Here is a 23,529-nt window from a genome sequence, read left to right as displayed (position 1 = left end):
ACTCAAACTAGTATCAGCTAAAATACATTTACTTCAAAATAAGCTAGTCTCAAATTGCCTGGTATCAACTCAACTGCTGCCTGTACAAGGTGGTTGGGTGCCAGCTCTGGGCACTGCAAAGGAGAGGTCAGTGCTGCAGTGCTCCTGCCATTTACAGCAATAAAATGGACTTTGTGCAGGTATTTTCTCTGTGATCTCTTAATGCTACCAGAAATACCTGTAAGCCCCGTGACTTCTCTCTTTCTGATAGTACTTTAAGTTGATAACACCTGCTACACCAACACAAACACCATAAAAGTACTTCTGTTTAACTGGGCCTTACAAAAGAGCCACAATCTTCTGCTATCATCCCCTTACCCCGTTCTCTCTTATTTCAAATATTCTGAACATATGGGATGGAATTCTGAAAACCTGGTCCTAATCACTCTGATGACACTGTATTTGAAGTGCCCTGTCAGTGCTGTTTTGAAAAGCACCTTTTGCAATCACCGTGACTAAAAACAAAAGCAGTTGGTAGCACAGCAGATGCCCCCGTCCATTAGGAACCACTGAATAAACCATTGCTGCCCTGAGCACTACCCTGCTCTGAAGTAAAGCGAGATTAAAGCTAATTGTTTCTTAGCTGGCCCACCACACTGACAGCTTGTGTGGGTCTCCTCATCACTGTGGTGGCCTGGTGTGAATCAATCTTTCCTTTCATGCCCCACTCGCAGGTATTGCAAGTGATGCTGCCTGAAATGAGAGTAGTGGATGTGCAGCCAAGCAGGTGGGAGCCCATCAGGGAAGGAGGCACTGAGAGATTCCCTTTACCCATTTTCAACCCAGTTTGACAGGGGGATGAGGTCTCAGAGATAACCACATTGCTACAAGTGGCCTGAAAATAAGCATGTGTGTAAATAAAGAGATGCTTCCCAGGCCCCAGTGCACAAAGAGCTTGGAACAAGCCACTCCACGTATCTCCCTCCCTGTGACAACCTAAGGACATAGGAAGCAGCTGGAGGAAGGGAAGGGATAAAGAAATCCAGAATAAAAATCTTCTGGGCTCTACAGGTACAATTCAGTTACCTTAACAGAGGTGTCTGCTGACGTTTGAGGGTATCTGAGACATCTGCACCAGACCTACCAGAGGTCTGTGTCTTCCCAAAGCTCCAGCTGCCATCCAACCAGGGCATCCCAGTGTGCTGCAGCAGGAGACAGGCTGGCCAAATTTAGGGAACTGAATTACTCATCAAGGATGGCAGCAACCTCCAGCCTCAGACACCAAACCCTGAGGAGCTAACATGGCATCTAAGCCTCATTTCTACCAGAAATTCATCACGTGGACTGACCAAGCACAGGTGACTGTGCCAGGGCTACATGCATCTGCCAATATGTCCAGTGCCAACTGACCCTTCCGTGCCCAAGTCATCCTCAGGCAATTGCCCAGAAGGACACCCTGTTTTGGGAGATCTGTATCCAGCTGGAGGCCAGGATGGACTCCCTGCAGTAGCCCCAGGGGTCCTCAGAGAAAACTGAGTCAAGCCCTAGACCACTGCAGAGTAGTGGTGGCTCAGACATCTTTCCATACGGGAGTATCTCCATGTAGGCACATGAATTTTGTTATCTGAAGCTGACCTTCATCATGTACTTCGTTAACTCTGCTGTTCACAAAAGGTTTGAAATGCTTTGTTTCACTTTTCTGTGTTCATTTCCGACATCCAACTACAGTTAGAGGATTGTCTGGATACACCTGCAGGTACATGTAATAGGTGGTAGCATCCTTAGTGTTGTTATTTACCATGGGTTATTAAGGCAATGTTATTTGCTTCCCAGAAATGCAGCTGACAATTTGCACAAAGAGCTATTTGCACTTCATGCTTTTAGCCAAAAATAAATCTCAAAAACCATTCCCTGCTTCCTTTAGGAGCAGGTAACCTCAGAGTTGCATTGCTGGGCATTCGAACAGAATGAACTGCTGAATAAGCACTTTATGTTTACTTATTCCCACATTTCACTGTACACTGCATTTTCCAGAAAAATATATGCCTAACCCATGACACACCACATTTCCTCTAAAAGGTTACTAATAATACCCAGTCCTCCTGGCTGCTAACACAGTGCTTTCAGTTTAAGTAAAAGCAAACTAAAGATTACCTCAGTTTTCAAAAGCAATGGCAGATTTGTATGTCCATATGGATCCCCTCAAAAAGAAATCTGCTTTGCAGTGACACCGAGCAGCCAGACTGTGCAAGCAGGTCGCTTCTTTGGTCTTTGAGGTTGGGAATCAAATGACAGATGCACTCAAAGAACCCCAAATTCTTTTAGTATAATTACATTAAGCTTTTAGCCTAATGACAATCCAGCATGCTTTCGTCGACCTTCTCACTTTTAATGCCTTTTCCAAAGCTTGTGACTCTGGTTGTGCCAGTATAAGGCACAAATGATCAGATTAAGCCAGCCTTATGTCAGGTGCATCCCTGAGGTGCTTAAGCTGGAGTTTTCCCAGGATGTCTGTAGACTGTGGAGACAGTCTGGCATCCCAGGGATGCTGAGGAGCTGAGCTGTCTCTGGCAGTGCCTACTGAAGACTAAGCAAGCTTGGATTTTGTATCTCAGAGCTGGTTAAAGGTGATGCAGGTCAAATAAGCCAGACAGAATCACAGAATATCTCAAGTTGGAAGGACCCATAAAATCATCAAGTCCAGCTCCCTGCAGGACTACCTAAAACTAAATCATATGGCTAAGAGCATCGTCCATTCTCACACCCAGCAGGTGCCCAGGTAGCCCTTCTTGGTGACAATCACACTTCAGGCCAGTGGTGACCAGCCTTTATAACCAGGCAGCCTTCCCCAGGTTAGAGGGGAGTCCAGGGTGTTTCAGCCCCACCCCGAGCAGCAGCACACAGGTAACGAGCCCGGCACTGTGCAAAGTGCTGCACCAATTCTGTGGTCACAGCAAGTGAAGAGCACAGGGGGCCTGGAGCTGTGAAGCTGATTCCAAGCTCCCCAGCCATGGGGAGGAAGCGGGCTGCTGGAAGCACCCCTCCTCCCCAAAAAGCCCTGCACAGGGACTGCTGGTGGGGGCTGGGAGATACATATGCTGCTGTGATAGGCTGCAGTCTGAATATCTCAGCTCCATCATCTCCTTTTGTGTCAACACAGGACAAAACCAGACAATTTCAATTCAGATTACACCTTCTCATCAAATCCTGTTTGGAGGTATATCTACCAATGCGGTTGCTGAAGTTAAAATACTTTTGGAACAAAAGCAGTCAACTACTTCCTCCTTTCCCTTCCCTCTTTTTATTTACCTTTATTTGGCAAAAGTGGAGAAATATAAATCCTTATGTATTTAACCTGTGTCAATCAGTCAGACAGCATGCAGGCCTCCTGAGCTCCTGTGAATTGATTTAGCACTGCATCCGCTGCCCTGGACCCTCACTGGTGTCACCCAGAAGGAGGGGAGGGGATTTGGCACTGTGCTCAGCACTGCACTGAATATAGGCTGAAAACTCTCTGGAAGTCTACAGCAGGAATGGTGTTGCACCAGCACAAGTTCAGTGGCAGGGTTAAACCATCCCCAAAGCGAGGTCCTCAGCTGCTGGTCTTGTTTGGTTGCAGAGGATCTCATGTGAGCTCACCCACACAGCTTCTCCTGGAGCGGCATCTGCCTTGACCACACACTGCCAACAAAACAAGTGAGTTTGAATTTCAGGCCCCTGCTCCTTATCTGTGCATGAAGTTTAAATGAACTTTCACAATGAGCAGCAACCAAGGCCAGACTTTCTCATCTGCCCAAACTGTACAGGACAAATCCTAGCAGGCTGGAATCAGACAGGATCATCCTTGCAGGGAGAGGCTCATAGAGCAGAGCAGTTCAGGAGCTGCTTTCAAGAGAACTTATTTGCAGCTCTGTGCCAGTGTCTGTGCAGGACACAGAGGACAGGAAGGACAACAAGGGACCTACATCGCTTGAGGGTGCTTCCCTGTGGAAGAGAAATTTCCTAGGAGCCAGCCAAGCTGTAACAACAGGGTCCAGAGCAGAAAATATGCCCCATCAGTGAAACCTATCATGCAAAAAAGCAAGCCATTAATCCAGATGGTAATCCTGTGGCAGCTCATTGTCACTTCTGTCATTCAGCTGCATAGGAAAGCCCAGACAGTGCATGTGAAGTACCTGCCAGGATCATCAGCTACTCATTTAATACTTTTTTATTGTGGATAGAACAGGGCCCATACACCTGCAGGGCCTGGTAGATACAGACCAGCAAGAAGCTCTTCAGGCACTCTCTGCCCAGTGAAAATATCTGATTTTCTTCCTTCCTGTTCACGGACAGCAGTGGACATCTGCACTGTTCTTTGGCTAGTACAAACAGGAAAGAAGCAGTTTGTTCTTCAGAGACCTTCTAACAGGCCTAACACAATAGGTACCAATTATTATATTCTGTTTACTGTAGCAAAACCCACTAATCTGCCATGAAAAACTGCTCAGAAAGGGGCTTTCATTGTACCAAGTGTTAGATCTAAGTATAAGACTGAGATCTGCAGTAATAGGTCAGTAACATAGTCAGTCTCTCTGGAGGATTATTTCTTTCCTTGGAACTGTATTTACCAATCCTTTGTAATTTTCATCCCAGGGCAAAGTCTACTAAGAGAGAGTATTCCTGCAAAAAGCAATTTACATGATCAGTTATTTCCTATATTCCCTTTCCTATTATTTCAGCTATTTGTGCTTGGATAAGAAGCTTACATCCTCCCAGCCCAGTTTCTCTTTATCCTGCAGTCAATCTCATAATCTCATTCTTCTGATATCTTAGTTTCTCTCTGTCAAAATGATCATGATACCACAAGATTGGCAAGAGGTCCCTGTGGCCTGGGGCAACTGCGGGAGAGCACAGGGTGGAGCAGCATCGATCTCCTTCATGTTTCTTGTCCAAGATCAGCAAGGAAAACACACAGAAATTGGGATATGAATTTCCTGCCTTGCAGCCACCCAAATTCCCAAGTGGAATGTGTCTGAACCCACAAGCAGGACACCAGTTGCAGATTAGAGGCTTGTGGGGCACTGTAGTACCACTGTAATACCAATTCTTCCAACAGGTATTTTTTCTCATCAACTCTGTATTAATCTCTTAGGTGAAATAACTGGTTTGTCTGTTTATATATAAGAAAATGAAATTTAATATAGACAAATACAGTCTATTTCCTAAGTAAAATCTCTGAACTACTTCATGATGGTAATGAGAGTGGATGTTTTCCTCAGGAAAGAAAAAACTAAGTAATATGGTAAGAATACTTACTTCATATGCAAAAAGTGGCTGTAATTTCAGTGATTTCATATGAACGATTTCTATTTACCCAGAAAAGGGGGAGAACAAGGCTTGATTTTACCTCTGGCCTATGAAGAATAAATAGGGAGGCTGATACAGCTTTAGCTATCTTCAGGCAGACTCTAGGAATGGGGTGAGTTGAGGGCGTTCCCTCTACTCTGAATGTTTCCGTGGTATTTACAATAAAGCTGGGAGTTTTACTGACCATTCTCCTCTTCAAGTATTGACTTTATGTTTCCCTGCAGTTTTGGTGTCTCTGGTGCAGCTGTTTGTCTCTGAGCAGTGTGGGACAGAGAAGTGATGCTGGGTGGCAGCTGTGCTCACCCATGTTTGATGGGGTTGGGAGTGATCATCCAATTTCTCACATCAGAGTATAAAGGGGTATCTGTAATTAATGGGGCAGATTCCTCAGTCCTGTTCTTGCCACTTTACACAGGAGTAAATTTCCTTGAGTAATAGATGTGTAGATAAGGCCGGTATTTATTCTCCACTTTTGTGCCACACAGAAGATTTTTTTAGGTCATTTTAAGCTGTCATTCATCTCTGCCCTCTTTCAGCGGAGCTGTAAAGCTGCACTAGCACTGAGATATGTCAGATCTGGCATGGCTACATCCTGTTGGGAAGGGGAGGCAGGCAAAGTCAAAGCAGCATCAAGGGCACACCTCAGGACTGCTCTTGCTGCCAGCCTGACACACTGGGGCACACGATGAAAATGTCTCTGCAGAGGGGGAGGCTGGACTGGGAGGGGAGGCTGGCTTGTCCCCAGCTCCCATCTCACAGGGACCAACCTCTAGCCTCTGCCTCTACTCATCCCCAGGTTCTGCAGCACCCCACAAGCTGAAAGAGTGAGGTGTGCCTGTGTCCTTGTCACTTGAAACACAGTCCTTGAAACACAGATCTGAGGCAACCCATGACACTTCTTACCACAAACCTGCTGGTTGCCTCATGTTGCCAAGTCTTTTTCATTTGTTATCCACCTACATGCATATAAGTGTGCAGACAAACTGTACCACTCCAAGTCTGGCCAAGAACTATTGAACTGAATTTAGATTTCTTTTGCAGCTGATGACTTTCAGTGTTATTTATTTCTAAGTATGTCCCTTAGAAGTATCAGAAGATGACTCTTTGGAAACCAAGTGTTTTCTGATCTGAAATTCTAAGTCTCCAAATGTTATATGTGAGGAGGGAGAGATGGTGAGTGGAGGCAGATAAATTCTTTCCACTACTGGAGCCACGGAGTAAAAAACCCCATGTTCCTGCAGGTTTTTCATCAGATATCAAAACAACACTAATTCACCACAGTAGCAAGGGCTCCATCAGAACTGCTGTGGACTTCTCAAACCACTGTCTAGACAGATAAAACTTGCTATGAGACAAGTCCAGTTGAAAACTTCTCCCAGCAAAACCAGCTGTGTTTGTGATGTTAAAGGCTCAACATACCCCAAAAACACTAGGGGAACTACGGAAAATTTATTGTTTGCAAACCAAGAGACAATTATCCTTATGCTAAGTCAACAAAAGTGTTTGGCTGTCCTGGCGAGGAGGATGTCAGGACAATCAGAGAGCAACACAGACTGCACAGTCTGGGACTGACTGAACACACTGGAGAGTCTTTGCTACTGCTGCTCCCTGCAAGGAGTGAGGATTAGTGAGAAACACCTGCATTATTCCTGGAATATTTTCACTGGCTGCATGCAAAAAACAGCTGCTCTACCAATTATCATACAATGGCTAGACATGAGAGAAAACAACCCTCTAATTTTGGAAGTTTAAGCTCTGCAGTTTTTACCTGAAGACCACACCAGGCCTAACCCTACAGGGGCTCACATGGAAGACACTGCCCAGTCCAGGCAGAGTGAGTTACCTGGAGTTGTCCTTTTACAATTCAGATCCTACACCTCCACTGAGAGGGGGACACCCAGCCATGACCAAGGACTGTGCTAAGTTTTGCCCTCTGTCATCTAGAAGCCATCATGTCCCTTGGGCAGTCAGGACTGGAGACCAAGAGAAAGAGGTAATTCTCATTCACACATGGCAGAAAACATGTGGGGAAAGGTAAGCTGGAGAAAACCAAAAGGATAAAGAACCCACATGGAAACGGAATAAAAGCAAAAGAAAATCAGTGATAATGGACACAGTAAGTAATGGCTCCCAACATGTAACACCAAAGAAAAATCAGCATGAGGGTAGGCCCAGAGACTCAAAAATTAAATCAGGGAGTCAAGAAATAATTAATATTATCTTTGCTTTTTTTTCCCAGGGAAAACACAGTTTCCTTTAAAATCTCACTTTCTAATCCATTTCCCAGGTTTAATGTTATAATTTGGGTTCCATCACAAAATCACACTTTCCTATTAAGTGAAATGTGAAAAGGATGCCTCTATAGTGAATTTGGGAGATGTAAGGAGGTTCTGACTTTGTGCATTTTGCAAGTGCAGATTCCTGGGAGGGTAGAACAAAGTGACAGAACTGCCTGCCAGCCAGGAGGGCTTCTTTCAGAAAAGCTCCAAAATAGATTTCTACCAGCAATTTTGCACAGTATGAAATCTCCTGCCTTCACAGCACATGGCTGGGCTTATGGCTTTCACAGACCTCTGTTGGAGAAGCCCCATGACTCAGAAGTGGGACAAACCCCCACATTTCATTAAAGAAATGGGAGGGTTTGGCAGCAGTGGTGCCAGTTACATCTCCAAAATGAAAGCCATGCCCTGCAAGGTGGGAGGTGCTGGCACACAAACCTCACTGCTGTCCTATAAACTGACCCATTTCATCTGCCACCACCTGCTCCTGCATCCCACAGTGTCCTCAGTGGCCAGTCCATCCCCTTTGGTCTCTGGCTCAGCTGTGGCTGATTTTGAACATTTCTTAGTACTGCCTAAATTCCCAAGGAGATATCCATGGGAGAGAGGGTGATATCCTTATCCTCCAGGATAAGCTGACTCTGAGTTGTGCTTTCCTGAGAAACCTTACTAAAAACATAAGAAAAGCACTCCAAGGGGGACTGGCTGCCAGCATCCTTCAATCCAAGTCTGTGCTCCACCACATGATCAAAGCAAATTCTTCTTTCCAGGCAAGATGACCTCATCTCTGACTTCCTTCTTATATCAGGAAATACAAAGGTATTTTGCTGATGTGGAAATTTGAAAATTGTTTTATTTATTAACTGTGTTCTGGGTGTCTGGCAGAAATCCCAGCAACTGGGGTTACTAAAAACTTTTAGAGCAAGATGGGTAAGCAAAGGAGAAATTCGATGGTGTCAGTTGCTCATAAGGACATTTTTATGAGTTTATTCTCACTGCCACTCTGCTAGAGAGAAGGGAGGAACTGAGAGCTAGGCAGCTTGGCCATTTTACGATCTAAAAATTGCATCTCGGTAGTAAACAAAGACAAGCCAAGGCCTGTTCCCCATTCCTGAGGGCAAGCAGCTGACTTCTCTTCCCCCAGGCAGGATGGCTTTGTGGCTGCTCTCCCCAGCCAGGGCTGTTTCCCGAATGGCCAGGCACCAGCTGGGATGGGGTGGCCAGGGAATGTGCTAACCAAGACAGGGGAGGGACACTCATGGTGTTTGTTTCCATGCCTCAGTTTCTAGAGGAAGCCACCTGTCTGTGTTTTCCAACAGAGATTCTTCAGCAGGCACTTTGCACCTGCTGAACCTCTCAGAAACAGTGTGGAACGACATCCAAATGTGGGAGGCAAGAAAACTACAGGAGGGGAGAAGGGAGATGGGAGTCCTCCTGGAAGAAACATCTGCACGAAAGAGTTTGCAACACAAGGAGCATGAGAGTGCTCTTAGTTGTGCAATTTCAATGAATGAGTCTGTGTTAGGGGGGCCAGGAAGAGAAGGGAACTCATGGTGGGGAGGAGGCTACAAATAGAGGAGAAGGGGATTAAACTGCAAGTAGAGCTTGAAAACCTTCCATCCCCAAAGATTTGGGAACTTTCCATGAAAATTCAGCATGGAAAACATCAAATATATTTAAATCCAAATGCTAAGGTCACTTGGCATGTACCCACGACAAAATTTGACTGTGACCTACAGATGGCAAAGCTTGGTCAAAACATTACACTGAATTAATTACAATAATTTCAAATGGCTTCAGGACAGAGTCTTGGAACTTGCTTGTGTATTGGGAAGGGTGAAGTCAAGATACACAATGAGATGGAGCTCGGAGAAGACGTCATGGAAAGTAGAAATCCAAAGCAATGTGGAAACAGGAGAAGGTTTGCTCTAAGTGTGAAACTAGGAATATTACAGCAGATATATGGGGCAATGTGAAAAAGGGAAATTATAATCACCTCACCTGTGGACACAGGCTGAGAGAGTTAAGGGACTTCACTCTGGAGAAGTTTCTGGGAAAATCTTAGAGCTCCTTCCAGTGCCTAAAGGGGCTACAAGAGAGCTGGAGAAGGACTTTGGACAAGGGCATGGAGAGACAGGACAAGGGCTAATGGTTTAAACTGAAAAAGGAGAGATTTAGGTAAGATATAAGAAAGAAATTTTACACTGTGAGGGTGGTGAGGCACTAGAAGAGGTTTCCCAGAGGAGTTGTCACTGTTTCATCACTGGAAGAATTCAAGGCCAGGTTGGAAGGGCCTTGGAGCAACCTGGTGTAGTGAAGATGTCCTTGCCCATGGCAGAGGGGTTGGAATGAGATGATCACTAAGGTCCCTTCCAACATAAACCATTTGATTCTATGATAATGAAGGCCAGAACTGACCAAAATGGAAGAAAATACATTTTAGGTAGAAGAAAATTAAAGGAAGGGCAGATTTAGTTCATATTCAATTACAACTAATTTAAACAAGACTCTGGCTAAGGATGACCCAAACAAAAGAGCAAAAAGAAAAATTAACACATGAATTTGGAGTCAGGAAAATAGAACAAAAGGTACTGAAATAGCAGCAAAGAAATAAAAATTATGAGAGCGATGAAAAATCAACAAGTTTGATTCTCCTTTCCTTTGCACTGTTTGCAATAATACAAAATCGATGGAGTAGATCTGTATCTGTTGGAGATTCTCCTCAGCAGCTGTGGGTCAGTGGGTTTATTGAATTTAGAGAAGTTTAACAGAGTAAGACCCAGACAAGTGGACTTTCGGAAAGAGGAAGAAATGTGGAATGGTAGCAGGAGACCAAAGTCAGGACCCCTTTGACTGCAGGAATTTCTTACAGTTCAATAAGACCCAAAAAGGCAGGAAATTGGTATCTAATCCTGTGTACTACATTTATCTTCCAAATGCATTTTTCAGTATTTTTTCTTGGGAAGCCACAGACCCTGTAACCACATATGGGCTGGGTGGAGAAATCCAGATATGAATGCACACTCTACACGGAAAAGATAAGTTCCAGTGTCTCTTAAATATCATACACCTGCTAAGAAGGTTAAGTCTGTCATGACTCACTGGTTGTTTCACATATTCATTTTAACAAGATATTTCTAGAGGCAACTGTTAGAATGAACAGCTCACTGCTTAGTTTTGGTGAAGAAAAAGAATATTTGCCACAGTTTGGGGTTTTTTTTAACAAAAGTATAAGCTGTTTAGGAGTAGTGAATAATGTATTAAATTTGTACCACCTGGTCTATCTTAGCATTAAAACTTTGCCTTTCCCTCAGCACATGCTAGGAATATTACCCTTTCAATGACATCCAGACAACTTGCACTGTGACATTAATAAAAGGAGACACATATAGTTGTACCTACCTTGCACACTCTTGCCCAATTAAATCTGACTCAATGCCTTCTAGATTTTTAATAACTACCCAGCTATTAGCAAGAACTTAACCACTGACAAACCCCTACTTACACTATTAGCCAAGGACACATGTAGTATGAAAAATGGGCAATTTTACCCTACTGATGCCTACTACATCAACAGGGCTGCAGTTTTCAAAAGAATAACTTACCTCCACTTCGACTCCCTGCAATACAACCAAATCTCAACAAAGAATCCACTAGAGCCTTCACAAATAAAATATGTATGAGAACGTAAAACCTACATATGGTGTATCTTATTAAAAATATTTCATCTTGTCAGTAGTTCATATAATGGAGTCAATGCTTAAACAATATTTTTAGAGAAATATCTTTTATTTGGAAACACAATTAGAACAAAAGGCATGAGGATGGTTTCCAAGGGGTTGGGTCGATTGAATTAATATATTATCATTCTTCTTCCTTCATATTTCCAAGGCATTTCACACCCATGAAGGTTAATGGGAGACAGTTTTGTATTCCCTTATATATATGCCTATGGAAGAGCACTAGCATTATTAACAGATTTTTTTTCTCTCTGATATATCCCAGTGACTCATTTATAGATCAAGAAGCAATATTTATAATTCTACTGATGAAAATCTGCACCAAATGCCAAAATCTGTCATGGTCCACTAATGAATCTGCCTTGGATTATCGCTTTGGGAATTCCTTATGTCACAAATAAATTTAAAAAAAAGTCATAGTCCACTTCTTGTTTTCAGCCTCCTTTGAGCTGCATCAGAAGGAAAAGCTCACTCCTCTTCTGTATGCCAATTTTACTGGGATTTGAGCTATTTGTATTTTCAAAAATCTACCTTTCTGCGGATGAATATTGCAGGGAAAAAATTGGCAGATTTTAGTATATATTCAACATGAATAAATGTAATTCCTTGAGAACAGGGACTGAACCCACCTGTCCCCTAACAAGATGCAAGCTCAGATTTAGTCACCAAGTGCCAAGACTCAACTCTTCAGAAGAAACAACTGAGCCTGTAGCAGGATACAGACTCTTATAAATTGGAAGTGACAGAAAGAAGCAGACTACTTTTTATGAGTAGGTTTTGAGAGTAGTCAGTCCTCCCATCTATTTTCAGGTGCATTTCTCTCACATATCTTGGGTGAAGCAGCCCTAAACCTCCCAGATTTTAATAGACTCCAATCAATCTACTATAGAATGGCATTTTTGAAACCCAGCAGTCTTTGATGGCTCATCATAAATACAGTGAAGTTAATTTCCCCAGACTTATTACCATCAGCATCTGGTGTTACACATGGGGGCGGGATATATCTACCCAATGAAATAAATCATAGTTATTTATGTGGGCACTGATAAATCATACAGCTTTTCAAGCCTGGAGTGTCAGGCAAAAGCTTTGTATTTAAAGTAACCCATAGGAGGATGGAGGCTTTCCATCTCTACTAGGAGCCATCAGAGGCAACTGGACCGATTGATGATTGGTGTCAGGATTATTTTTTTGAAGCACCAGATTATGCTGTCTGTTTCTGGTGGACCTTTCTTTATCCCTGAGGATGTTTAATACTTAAGTAGATACAGCCAGATGTTTGCCCAAAAGCATTGACTACCTGAGTGCTCTGCATCACAGGCACTTCTCAAGAAAGGATGGATAATGGGGAATACAAATAGCCAAAATTGCTTTGGGACACATGGACTGTTCAGGTAGCTGGCATGGAAATTAGGGAGGGAGAAGCTGGGAGATGCGCTGGGGTTTAGCTGCCTCCCTCTGAGGTCTGAGCTCTCCAGTATCACACCAAATGTTCCTGCTGCCAGCCGTAGGCACAAGTGAGTAGAAGCACAAAGGACAGTGACATGCTGACAGTTGTTCTGACACTACTCTCTTTGTGTCCCCAGTTGTGCTTATTCATGGATTCTGGGCTGCTCTTCTGCAAAGCCCCATGTGACTTGGGGAAGGAAGGAAACTCGTCTCCCTTACATAAGTGTCCAAGCTGATGAGACAGACTCAAACAACACTTCCACTTCTCACTAATGATCCCTTGAGCTCCCTGGCTTCTTCTGGACCCTCAAAATCTCCAGCCCTTGTTGCCAGTATTTCCCAGCTCTCACTATGGCTCCTGAAGCTTTCTGATCAATCCTCCTCCTCCCCGGTGCCCCACGCACCCTCCGCTCTCCGCTTTGCAGATTTTGTCTGTCCTGACGATGACTGCTCCTGACATGCCTATTCTTGCCTGTTTATCTGCTGGCCCTCTCAGCTGATGTAACCAAAACACAAATGCATATTTCCAGAATGTTGGAAGCTTCTGAAAGAGCAGATAAGGTGAACAGCTGCATCCAGGACACGAGCATTGGGGTGCAGAGACAGAGGAGAGAAGGGAGTGTTCATGTAAGACTTGGGACAACCTGAACTCTCTTCACATCTCCTATGGCTTCCCTGCTCCTTGTAAAAACCTGTTTTTCCACAGGTTTCATGTAGTTGCATCTTGTCCTCTCTTCCTTCCATTGTGCAAGAAGTGGAACTGATGGATCCCAAGGAGAGTATGTGCTTAGAGGGAGAAGTACAACATACAAAGCTTGAGGACACTGCAGATCTCTACTGCAGTTTGAAAATTAAAAATCTAAACCCCTAAATGTTGTAATTTGGGCTGTCATACCTTCTTCCCAAAGCTGCTTTAATTTCCAGCAAGCAGATCTAACATAGATTTGCAATTAGAAGGTACGCAATATTTTAAAATTCCACTTCATTTATATTAATAATTAGATGCAATACAAATACTACATTTCCCTCCAAGGAGATTAACCTTTATTCACACAGTGGACGTCTTCAGTGGCCCCCATGAGTAAGTCATGCTTGTCATTAAATGCAAAAATAATTACTTGATTCAGGGCAGCAAGTCTTGCTGCAACCCTTGAGTTAAGCATTACTCTAGGGATAGACAGTAAAAACCACAAAAATGGGGCTTTGGCATTCTAGATTTGTACGTAATTTGAAAAGAAAACAAGGAGATAGCTGGAAAAGTGCTATCATATGTCATCGGAGTTCCATTTTCTTTCATTTATTGACATAGGCAATCTGAATTAAAGAAGCCTTGTACTTTTTGGAGTAAAACAACCTTTCATCAGCCTTTAAAAAGTTTAATGGTCTTGAAACTCCCTGGTTTAATGCTTCCTGTCTTTTAAACATGTTGGGGTTTTGATGTGTCTTCCCTCAGTGACAGCCCTATCATGTCAGGCAGAAATACAAATCTCCATTTGAAGACCACCTTTGACCATCCTAATATGCTTTGCTTGTCTGAGCTCTTGAAATGTAAAATTGCAATCCACTTTTACCTAGGCCTGTAAGATGCTATTTTGCTACAACTTCTGATTTTACCACTAGGGACAATGATAGTTCTCTGTACCCATTTCATTTAAACAAAGAGAAAATCTGACATTAGCATAAGCCCCTTTCAAGCCCAGTTGCGATCAGTTGAGAAATTTGCAGTGATGGAGAAGTATCAGCATTGAGTGAGACAGGACTTTATGGATACTCCTACATGAACAAATTACATGTGATCAGGGATATTTTCTGGCATTGAAGGCAAATGCAAAAGATCATCCCAATCCATATTATTAAAATTCTTCATACTCTGCACTGACCACAATATTCCATCTGGGATAGACCCTTGCCTGTGAAGCTCCCATACAGCTGGCCAGCTGATGGATTCCCACAGGGTGGGCTACCAGTTCTCCTTCACAGGTGGCCTTATAGCCTCACTCTTATGTTCCTCAATTAGGGATTGTGTTGCTCAATTAGTGACACTCAGTAATTAATTCTAGAAAATGCTTCATACGGAAGCAAAGCCCCTGTGTTGAAGAGCATGCAATCCAAATATCAGCCCTGTCTCACACATTTACATGCTGCACATTACAGCTGCTGCTTTTGTACTTTTTGTTCTGTTTTCTTGACTCTAAACATTGAACTAAAGGCAACTTTAGCAAACAAAGCAAAAAAAAAAGTATTAGATAGATACATGGAACCCAGTGACTCCTTGTGTTACTTAGGGTCTGTTATTTAGGAAAGTGATTCAGGGCAGGAAATTGCTGTGAATTTCTTCTCATAGATTAAGCTTCACATAAAGCTGTAGTCATTTCTCTTCCCCACCCAAACAATCCTCACAATCCCAAATCTCTCTCTTGCACATCTGTCAGGCCAGGATCCGTGCTAAATGACCCTTCATCCTTCTTGCCCTTTTCCTCCTTCTAGGCCATTATTCCCACCCAGGTTGCATTGGTGGTGCTCAGGACAACGTTCTCATGGTCAGGAGGGGGGCTCTTGTAAAAGAAAAGGGTGAAGTGGAAGCACTAAGAAGTTCTCCTTGCTCCCGTTCACAGAATAATCTCCTGGTTTGGGTTGGAAGGAACCTTAAAGGACACCTAGTTTCAACCCTTCTGCCACGGGCAGAGAACCTTCCACTAGACCAGGTTGCTCAAAACCCTGTAACTTGATTTCTTTCTTTCTTGCCCTGCTGCAGAACTCTGTGTCTGTCAGAATACCTCTGGTAACATATTTGATCAACAGACTTGGGCTGTTCAAGAGGGGAATGGTGGTGAATGACTCCTAATGAGGTTCTCTTGGTGTCTGACCAGTTTGAGAATCCACTGATTTTAACCTGATGGAGGTTTAGCATGACTTTCCCAGAATGTCTCTTCAAGGATCTGTCCTACATGGACTTGTAGAAAAGGTATGTAGGGAGGCACAAACCTCTCCCATCAAAGAATGTGACATTTCCATATTTTTGCCTTTGTCATGGACCAAATTATAACAGAAAAAATACCCATTATGGCTTCCTGAGTTGTGGAAGCAGAATAGAAAGACAGATTTCAGGCGCACTTGACTTTTTCAGAGAAAAGTTTCCACTGACTTTACCAAAGGAGATCACTTCAAATCTCATCCAAACCCTGCTGAGCAGCTCTGCTGCCAGGCACTGAAATTACGATAGGGAAACACAGGACCAGAAGGTCCTCTTGGGTCACCATATCAAGCCACATGGGGATTTCTACATCTGAGTTTGCCTCCTAGGACTTCAGGGACAGAAATAAGGCAGTTTTAGGGGCTATTTAGTCCGATATGTTTAGGTTTTTTGGGTGGTAAGATATTTTATGAGTCTGCAGACTCCATTAACCAGCTCTGACTGTAAAGGCACCTCCATGTAATTATTTCAGATGTAGATGTTCACGGTGACTGATACATATGCTCTCAAACATTTTCTGTTGGTAAGCTACTTGATCATAACATAAATATTTAAGCAGGGCTGAGTGCATGACCTTACACTTTGTATTTCGTAATTCCATGCATCATGCATTAATTCAATAATGGTTATGCAATCTTGCCTACAGGATAGTCTGATACCCTAGAAATTGGTGGTGCTTTCTACCTTTGTGCTCTCAGAAAATGTCATCAGTATTTTCCTGAGTGAATGGACAGCAGGAAGGAAAAAAAAAAAAAAAAAAAAAAAAGGCTAGGACTGATCCTAAAGGAGGAATTCCATCCTTAATTTTTGCTTTTAAGGAAAGTTCTTAAGATGTCACTGTCCTGGTTATAGACCCCACATCCTGACATGCTTGTGACTCCAGCAAGACAAGATCCCCATGGAAACGCAGCAGTGATTTATCAGCTTGTGGTGGACTGGGGAGCAGGGCTGGATGTGCCATGGACATACAGGGATGTGTGAACGGGACAGAGGTGGGACAACAGCAGTGCAGAACTCAGCCCTTAATGCAAGTTAATGCACAGCAGCTCCGTGGATTTAACACTGAGAGATGTCTTTTGGGTCACACAAAGCCCAGCTGGAGCAGGAGCAAAGACAGCGAGCGCATTTCTGCAGCACATCGAGCTGCCCTTCCCTTGGTGGCACTTCAGGAGAAGCTGGCAGGAATCATGCTTCGTCCTGGTGGCCACCAGGGGATAAAAGGGTGGCTTGGCCAGCGTGCGTCACGCTCACCCAGCAGGGTTGGGAGGTTGTTCTCTGCGTGATGGAAGTGTCACTTTTATTCATGCACGTTGTTAGTGCCCAGCACACACAAATGTCCCCTGAGAGGTGGCTGGTGTCACATCGACTCTCGCACCAGCTGACCCACCAGAGCAGGGGGGCACCAGGACCTGCCTCGTGACCCTAATTCTCCTTCATCATCTTAATAATTCCTGTCTCAGTGATTTTCTTTGTTCACCTCAGTAACATAAATATACATAAAAAATAAGTCAAGCCCTTTTGAAAACTTAACAAATAGCATAATTATTCACTTAGCTATTTCAGAAGCTCTCTCTTACAAATGAAGAAGAAACTATTATGATCTCTCTGGTTTGGCTTTACTTTCTGAAGTAGCCTCAATGACTCTAAAATGCCATCTGACAATGGCAGCACGGTTTTATTGTGCAAAACGCAGTTACACAGCACATAGTTTTCCAAGTATATTGTAAAGTTTAGTTCCTTGAAGATGATTCACACATCAGCTGACCAACCTTAAATATAGGTTCGTGTGGCATTGCACACAAATTGTCCAAGACATTTTCAGGATATATGAATACAACCCAAAGACTAAAGATACACTAAAATTCCTTTCAACAGCTGGACTGCTCTGTAACACAATGTTGCCCAGGGCACTCACTAACTTTCCCGGCTTTTCTTCCAGCATTCCTTTGAATTTATGTTAGTGAGGCTGGGCAAGACCTGCAAACTGAACCACTGAACGTACCACAGAATTGCAGTGGTTGTAACACTTTCAACACCCATTTGCAGACTTTACAGGAGTTCAAGAGCAGGTTTGCTCCATGATTCTCAGCCTTGCAGTTGGGAAAATGGCCACAGACACCACTGTACGTACTGGTCGATGAGACAGAGAGAAGTATTCAATTTAGATGCATGTGCAGATCTGCTACGCCAGAAAAAATGCTGTAAGATTTCCTCATGCCTCCAGAGACTATAGAGGCATGTAGAGTTCAAATGAGATACAACCTCAAGATAATATTCTTTATCAGAACTGACTCTTGGAACTCAGAGGAGGAACAAGGATCTCAGCAAGTTAAAAGAGAAACTTTGCTGGCACAGATGGCAATGGAGTTACACGTAGAAGTTTTCACACATGAGTATTCTTATTTGAAAGGGCTCATGGTTCTTTTTAGCTACCAGAACTTTTGGGTCTGATGATGTTATGCAAGTAAGTAAGTTGGTGAGTTCAATCAACTCTTACTGAAGAAAGCAACAATTTTGCCAATGCCAGAGGAGTAAGATGACCTCCTGTTTACCTGATAATCAGCATCATGAAATCTCCATGTTGGCACTGGATGAGTCTCATGATTCAGAATCTGTTGTTCACCACCTTTATCACCTATGAATAATTTCCTTTTTTTTTTTTTTCTATGAGTGACCCAAACACAAGAATCATTCCTATTTATCAGTCTTTGCCACAGCCTTACAGAACTGTTGGCTGAAAAGAGTAAAGCTAGCACTTTTGCTTTCAGCTGACCAATAACTGCAGCTTATCCATGCTGACAGAGTTTTTCAATATCTGGTTTTACACCTGGGACAGTCTTTTTTTCGAGCACTGAAGGTTAAATATATGTAGATAATGTTAATGCAGTCTCTGCTGAGCCAGATTTAATATTTAAAGAACTTATGCGCAGTTAATATCTAAGGGTATCAGATGTTGCTAATTCACATCTTTTAATAATCCATGAATATTTCAAATGTTAACATTTTCCCCAGAATTTAACACATATTATTTCCAGATTTCATCATCATACACAGAACACATTACTTAATGGCAGGGGGAGATTAACTTTCTAGGTCTCAGACTAAACTCTCCCAAAAGATATAATAAATAATTATTTTTTTCTAAATACAGAAAGTAATATTTTACCCTAACTCCTCTAATCAAATTTAATTCCAAGGAAAATTTATAGAAATGATAAGTCATAGAAAAAAACTTAAATAATTTCCCACTTTCTGAGTAATCACAGTTTAATCTTTTGACTTTTATTAAAAAACCCCTAAAAAATATAATTTCCTCTTGCAATCAACATTTTCAGTGTGAAAATAACTACTAAAATTTGAGTTAAAGTAAACAAAACAACACACTTTGCTTTTCTACAAGCTCTTTCAAGAACTTTTCTACCCCAGCAGCTGAGAACCAAAACATTGGGTACTTAAAAGGAAAACAACCACTAAAAGCAATCGGTAGCAAAAACCAACATTTTTTTATAGCAGCATCTACTATTAAACAACTCCCTGCATAAACAGTAAGGCCATTAGAGCCACAATGTCAAAGATGCTCTGTAAGCTGAACAGGCAAAACATTTCCACAATGACTGAAAGCCAGCAAAGCGCTCCTTAAGATGTCAACAGGGAAATATAATTCAGTCTTAATAGGTTCAGAGCTTATGTAAGCCATGCTTATGGGATGGTCTATTAAAAAACCAGCAAGTGAGCCAGTGACATTACTGTAAACAAAACCTGCAGCTTCCTAAAACATGCAGGCTAAAAACGTTCGAAACTCCACTCAATGACACTGTGCTGTGGTAAGGTTCGTGTGTTCTGGGCCAGATGTGAAGGGAAATAGAAATATGTCCCAAAACAGGGACAGTTGAGGTGATATTCACAGTTGTATAGAAAAGAGATCAGGAATTCCTTCAGCCCCATCAACAGCCTAAAAAATAAAATCATTATGATCAACCCATGGTGCCTTTCCTCGAGTAAAACATCTGCTCTTCTGGAAAAACCCAGCAAGCCCTCATTCCCAAGTGGTAGTGCAGTTTTGTATTTGGGATAGGAGCAAACTTCTCTTGGTGGCAACTTTGTTCATCGAATTAAAATCACGGAGCAATGTGAGATTTGCCATTTCTGGGTTAAAAAATGGTACATTTGCACACACCCACCAGGAACAGAAGAAAAAGAAAACCATCTTGAGAACTCACCACCAGGTTTCCTATCACCATGACCAACAAGAAGACAAGAAGGCACAGTGGCTGCCCAGCTACTTCCATACAGTCCCACATGGTCTCGATCCACTCTCCACACAAAATTCGGAAGATGATGAGGAACGAGTGGAAGAAATCATTCATGTGCCACCGTGGCAAACTGCCAGTTGTGCTTATCTTCTTCACATTGTCCAAGTAGCTTTTCCCAAAAAGCTGCATTCCTACCACGGCAAAAATGAAGACGATGATGGCCAGCACGAGAGTGAGGTTACCGAGGGCACCCACGGAGTTACCAATGATTTTAATAAGCGTATTTAAGGTCGGCCAGGACTTTGCCAACTTGAAGACTCGCAGCTGTGAACAGAACATAAACAACAGTGTCAGCTCACAGAAGCAACAGCCATTTCAGCCAATGAATTATTAAAGTGAGTAAAACGTGGAAGATGTTAAATGCCTCAGTGTGTGTGGTACAAGGTGATTTTAGCCATTAAACTTCCTGTTAACCTCATTACTTCTATTAATAAAACATCAGTTGGGCTTCTCGGATGAGAATTAAGTTTTCCAGAGCTATGCTCTGCCTGGATAGACATGGATAGACATGGTTTTAATGACACATTCCCCCACTGGTGGGGAAAGGATGGAAGGATGAAATCTATTTCTTAGTACTTTCTTTTGTGTTGCTTTTGCTCTTGAAAATAAACAGCCTGGCAGGCATCTGGAGAGAGGGGTTTCAGGTTTGGTACCACAAAGAGAGAAGGAATTCCTCTGTGCCTCAGAGCAAGCCTCAGTCAGATGCTATTAGCTGTTAGTTCCCAGGGTGAAAATCACCTCTGTGCTGACGATCACACAGTCTGTGCACAACACACAGCCCACTTAAGACCTATTTTAAGGATGTAAATGGTGCCTAGCCCTTGTGCTGTGTTTTCAGCTAAAGGTTTAATTTAAGCCCTATTGAAGCAAGATTGCTCCAAAAACTGAAGGGAGACACTTAGGACAGTGATGGAAAATTTACACTTTTGAGCAATTTTGGGGGAAAAAAAAATTCTTTTCTTCTGGAAAGTGTAACCATAAGGGTTTATTTTCCTGATCTTTAAAACTGTGAAGCCATATCATGGCCAGAATGATTAGCATGGACATCCTGGTACATGAAGTGCAACACAAATGTCAAGCTGGCAAGGAAAGTACTTTTCTGTTCCAGCATGTTGCCAGTCTTTCATTAACAGAACACCACTATCCTCTGCTTGACAAAGGGGCTGACAGCTAAGGAGTTCCCGTGAAAGACAGATGCTATGTTATGCTGATCAGTTCTAGAAAAAAAAAAAATCTCTCTGTGAATAATTCAAAGACATTTTCTTTTGACAACATCTGAAAGAACAGTGGCATGTTTATAATATAATTTAGGAATAACAGTTCTGAAAACAACAAGTTATCAGCGCTTGCATTTCTTGGGCTATCAATTTTCTGCTGTCTATGCTAACAGGTGTACAGGTATAAAGTGGCAGATCTTTATTACAAATTGGAATTCAAGTATTTTAAGTGTGCTACAAGTACCTGGCACAGCTAGAAGGAATCAAATTATGTTCTCATTTACCCTGATGTAAATCTGGAACAATTCCATTTATCCCACAGCCTGTAATTAGTGTCACGTACTGTTCACCAGTTTGCAGCAATTATAGGCAGATGCGTTTTTAAGAAAATATGTTGCATTCATGTCAGAGTTTATATGTAATAAAAAAAGATGGGTAAGAACAGAAGAAGACCATTACCAGTCGGAAGGAGCGTAAAACAGACAGGTTTCCCATGCTGGACAAACCCAGTTCCATCAGGCTTAGAATAACAATTATGCTGTCAAAAATATTCCAGCCCTGCTGGAAATAGTAGTAAGGGTCAAGGGCAATTACTTTGAAGATCATTTCTGCTGTAAAAATCCCAGTGAAGACCTGCAGAAAGAAAATATGAAGTCAAACTAACCTTTTAAGCACAACTCCTTGCTTGTGGAGTTTCCACTCACACAGGTGAACCCAGAAGAAAGCCAGACACATTTTACAAACAAATACTTGCTTTTTTTGGTGGCTGACTCTTTATGGCTATTACAGTTTTGTCTACTCTTTTCACAATAATATCTGATACTGCTGTAAACTTATAATGACATCTAACTTCAGGATCTGGATTGGAACATACATTTCCATCTCCTTCCATCATCTGAATAATCACAGTGGTAAAAAAAAAAAAAAAAGTTAAAAAAAAAGTGTAAAGGTGCCTTTTATAAAGGTTAAATCTATTCATTTCACTGGAGAAAGCTAAGTGAATGGAGAGTGCGTGTTAAGGGCTATTTGGGTTGCAGTGTATCTGCTGTATTATCCCTTTTCATTTAGTTCTTATTATCAATAGAAGGGCAATGCACACCTCCAGTTATTCTGAGGTTATTGCTGGCAGCAAAGATGATTAGAAACTCTAATTTGAGTCTTGGTCTTTTTTTTTTTTATTTTTACAAATAGTCACAGCGATTTTCTTCTCATTGCATCTTGGGAACACATTGGTTATTTATGACCCAGTTCAAATGTCATATGGTGGAGGTTCTAATTGGAACATTTTTCTTTAAAACAACTTATAAATATTACCTATGAGGCATAGGTGATATGATATGATATGAGGTGATATGAGGGAGCATAGAAAGGAAGGCTGCTGACAGCAAATCCAGTTTTAATAGATTCACGTGAAGTATCCCAGATAATCAGATTTTGTCCTTTTGTATGCCCTGCTTAAGTAACATTTTAAATGCATAGTGCAATGCTACAGTCAACTTAAAATGACAAAAGGTGAGCACCAAGTTTGTCGTATACTGTTTTATTTTCATTTCACATCCTAGTACAAGCTGCCCAGAGCTTTGTGTTTCTGGAAAATTCTGAAATTTCTGAAACAGAAATAGATATATTTGCAGAAATTGATAATTTCTGTACAATTAAAGTACATGGTTTTCTGTGAAACCATCGACATTAATGCACTTTGTTGGTCAAACAATCCAGAGATTATGTACCACTAATATAAAGTCAAGGAGAAATGTTTTCCTCCCAAGAAGCTGAATATTTGCAAGATTAGCCCAGCAAAATTGATCAGCTCTGAGCAATAGAGATGAGACACCCAGTAAGATGTGAAAAGGAAAGGTTAAGATAATGAAATTATGATATTAAGGAATACAAATAAATTATCATAGTTTAATTTGAGCAGTGTTTGGCTTTACTCTCTAACACTTCAGGAATTAATTATTCCAAGTGGCCATTTTACACAATTCCTTATGGAAAATACCTTCTGTTTCTCCTCAGGAAAATGATATCTTGGATTGCAGCAATACCTCAGGATGTAACAACTTTCCATCACCACCTCATACCAAGAATACAACAAACAACCTGTCTCATATTTCTAATTAGCAAAGAACTTCTGAGTCATAGGGGTTAGAGATACCAAAGATTCCCACCATAATGCTCACATTTTTCCTGGGACAGAGAACAAGACAAAACTGGATGTCTGTGAAATTG

At 42.1% G+C, this 23,529-nt stretch overlaps 1 protein-coding gene across 8 annotated transcripts in view; it reads right to left on the bottom strand.

Annotated features, from left to right (window-relative positions):
• LOC116439197 (sodium channel protein type 5 subunit alpha-like) overlaps positions 1–23,529 on the bottom strand; it is a 217,415-nt gene that overhangs the window by 75,375 nt on the left and 118,511 nt on the right. For all 8 annotated transcript variants that reach the window (XM_032098425.1, XM_032098416.1, XM_032098434.1 and 5 more), the window contains 2 exons: positions 21,760–21,933; positions 19,991–20,347 (listed from right to left, as the gene is read on the bottom strand). In XM_032098425.1, the coding sequence (XP_031954316.1) occupies positions 19,991–20,347; positions 21,760–21,933 (531 nt within the window). The remainder of the gene's footprint in view (positions 1–19,990; positions 20,348–21,759; positions 21,934–23,529) is intronic.

This window comes from Corvus moneduloides, chromosome 1 (genome assembly GCF_009650955.1).
Source record: "Corvus moneduloides isolate bCorMon1 chromosome 1, bCorMon1.pri, whole genome shotgun sequence".
NCBI classification, from domain to species: domain Eukaryota; kingdom Metazoa; phylum Chordata; class Aves; order Passeriformes; family Corvidae; genus Corvus; species Corvus moneduloides.
This window is presented reverse-complemented; position numbering and strand designations above follow the sequence as displayed.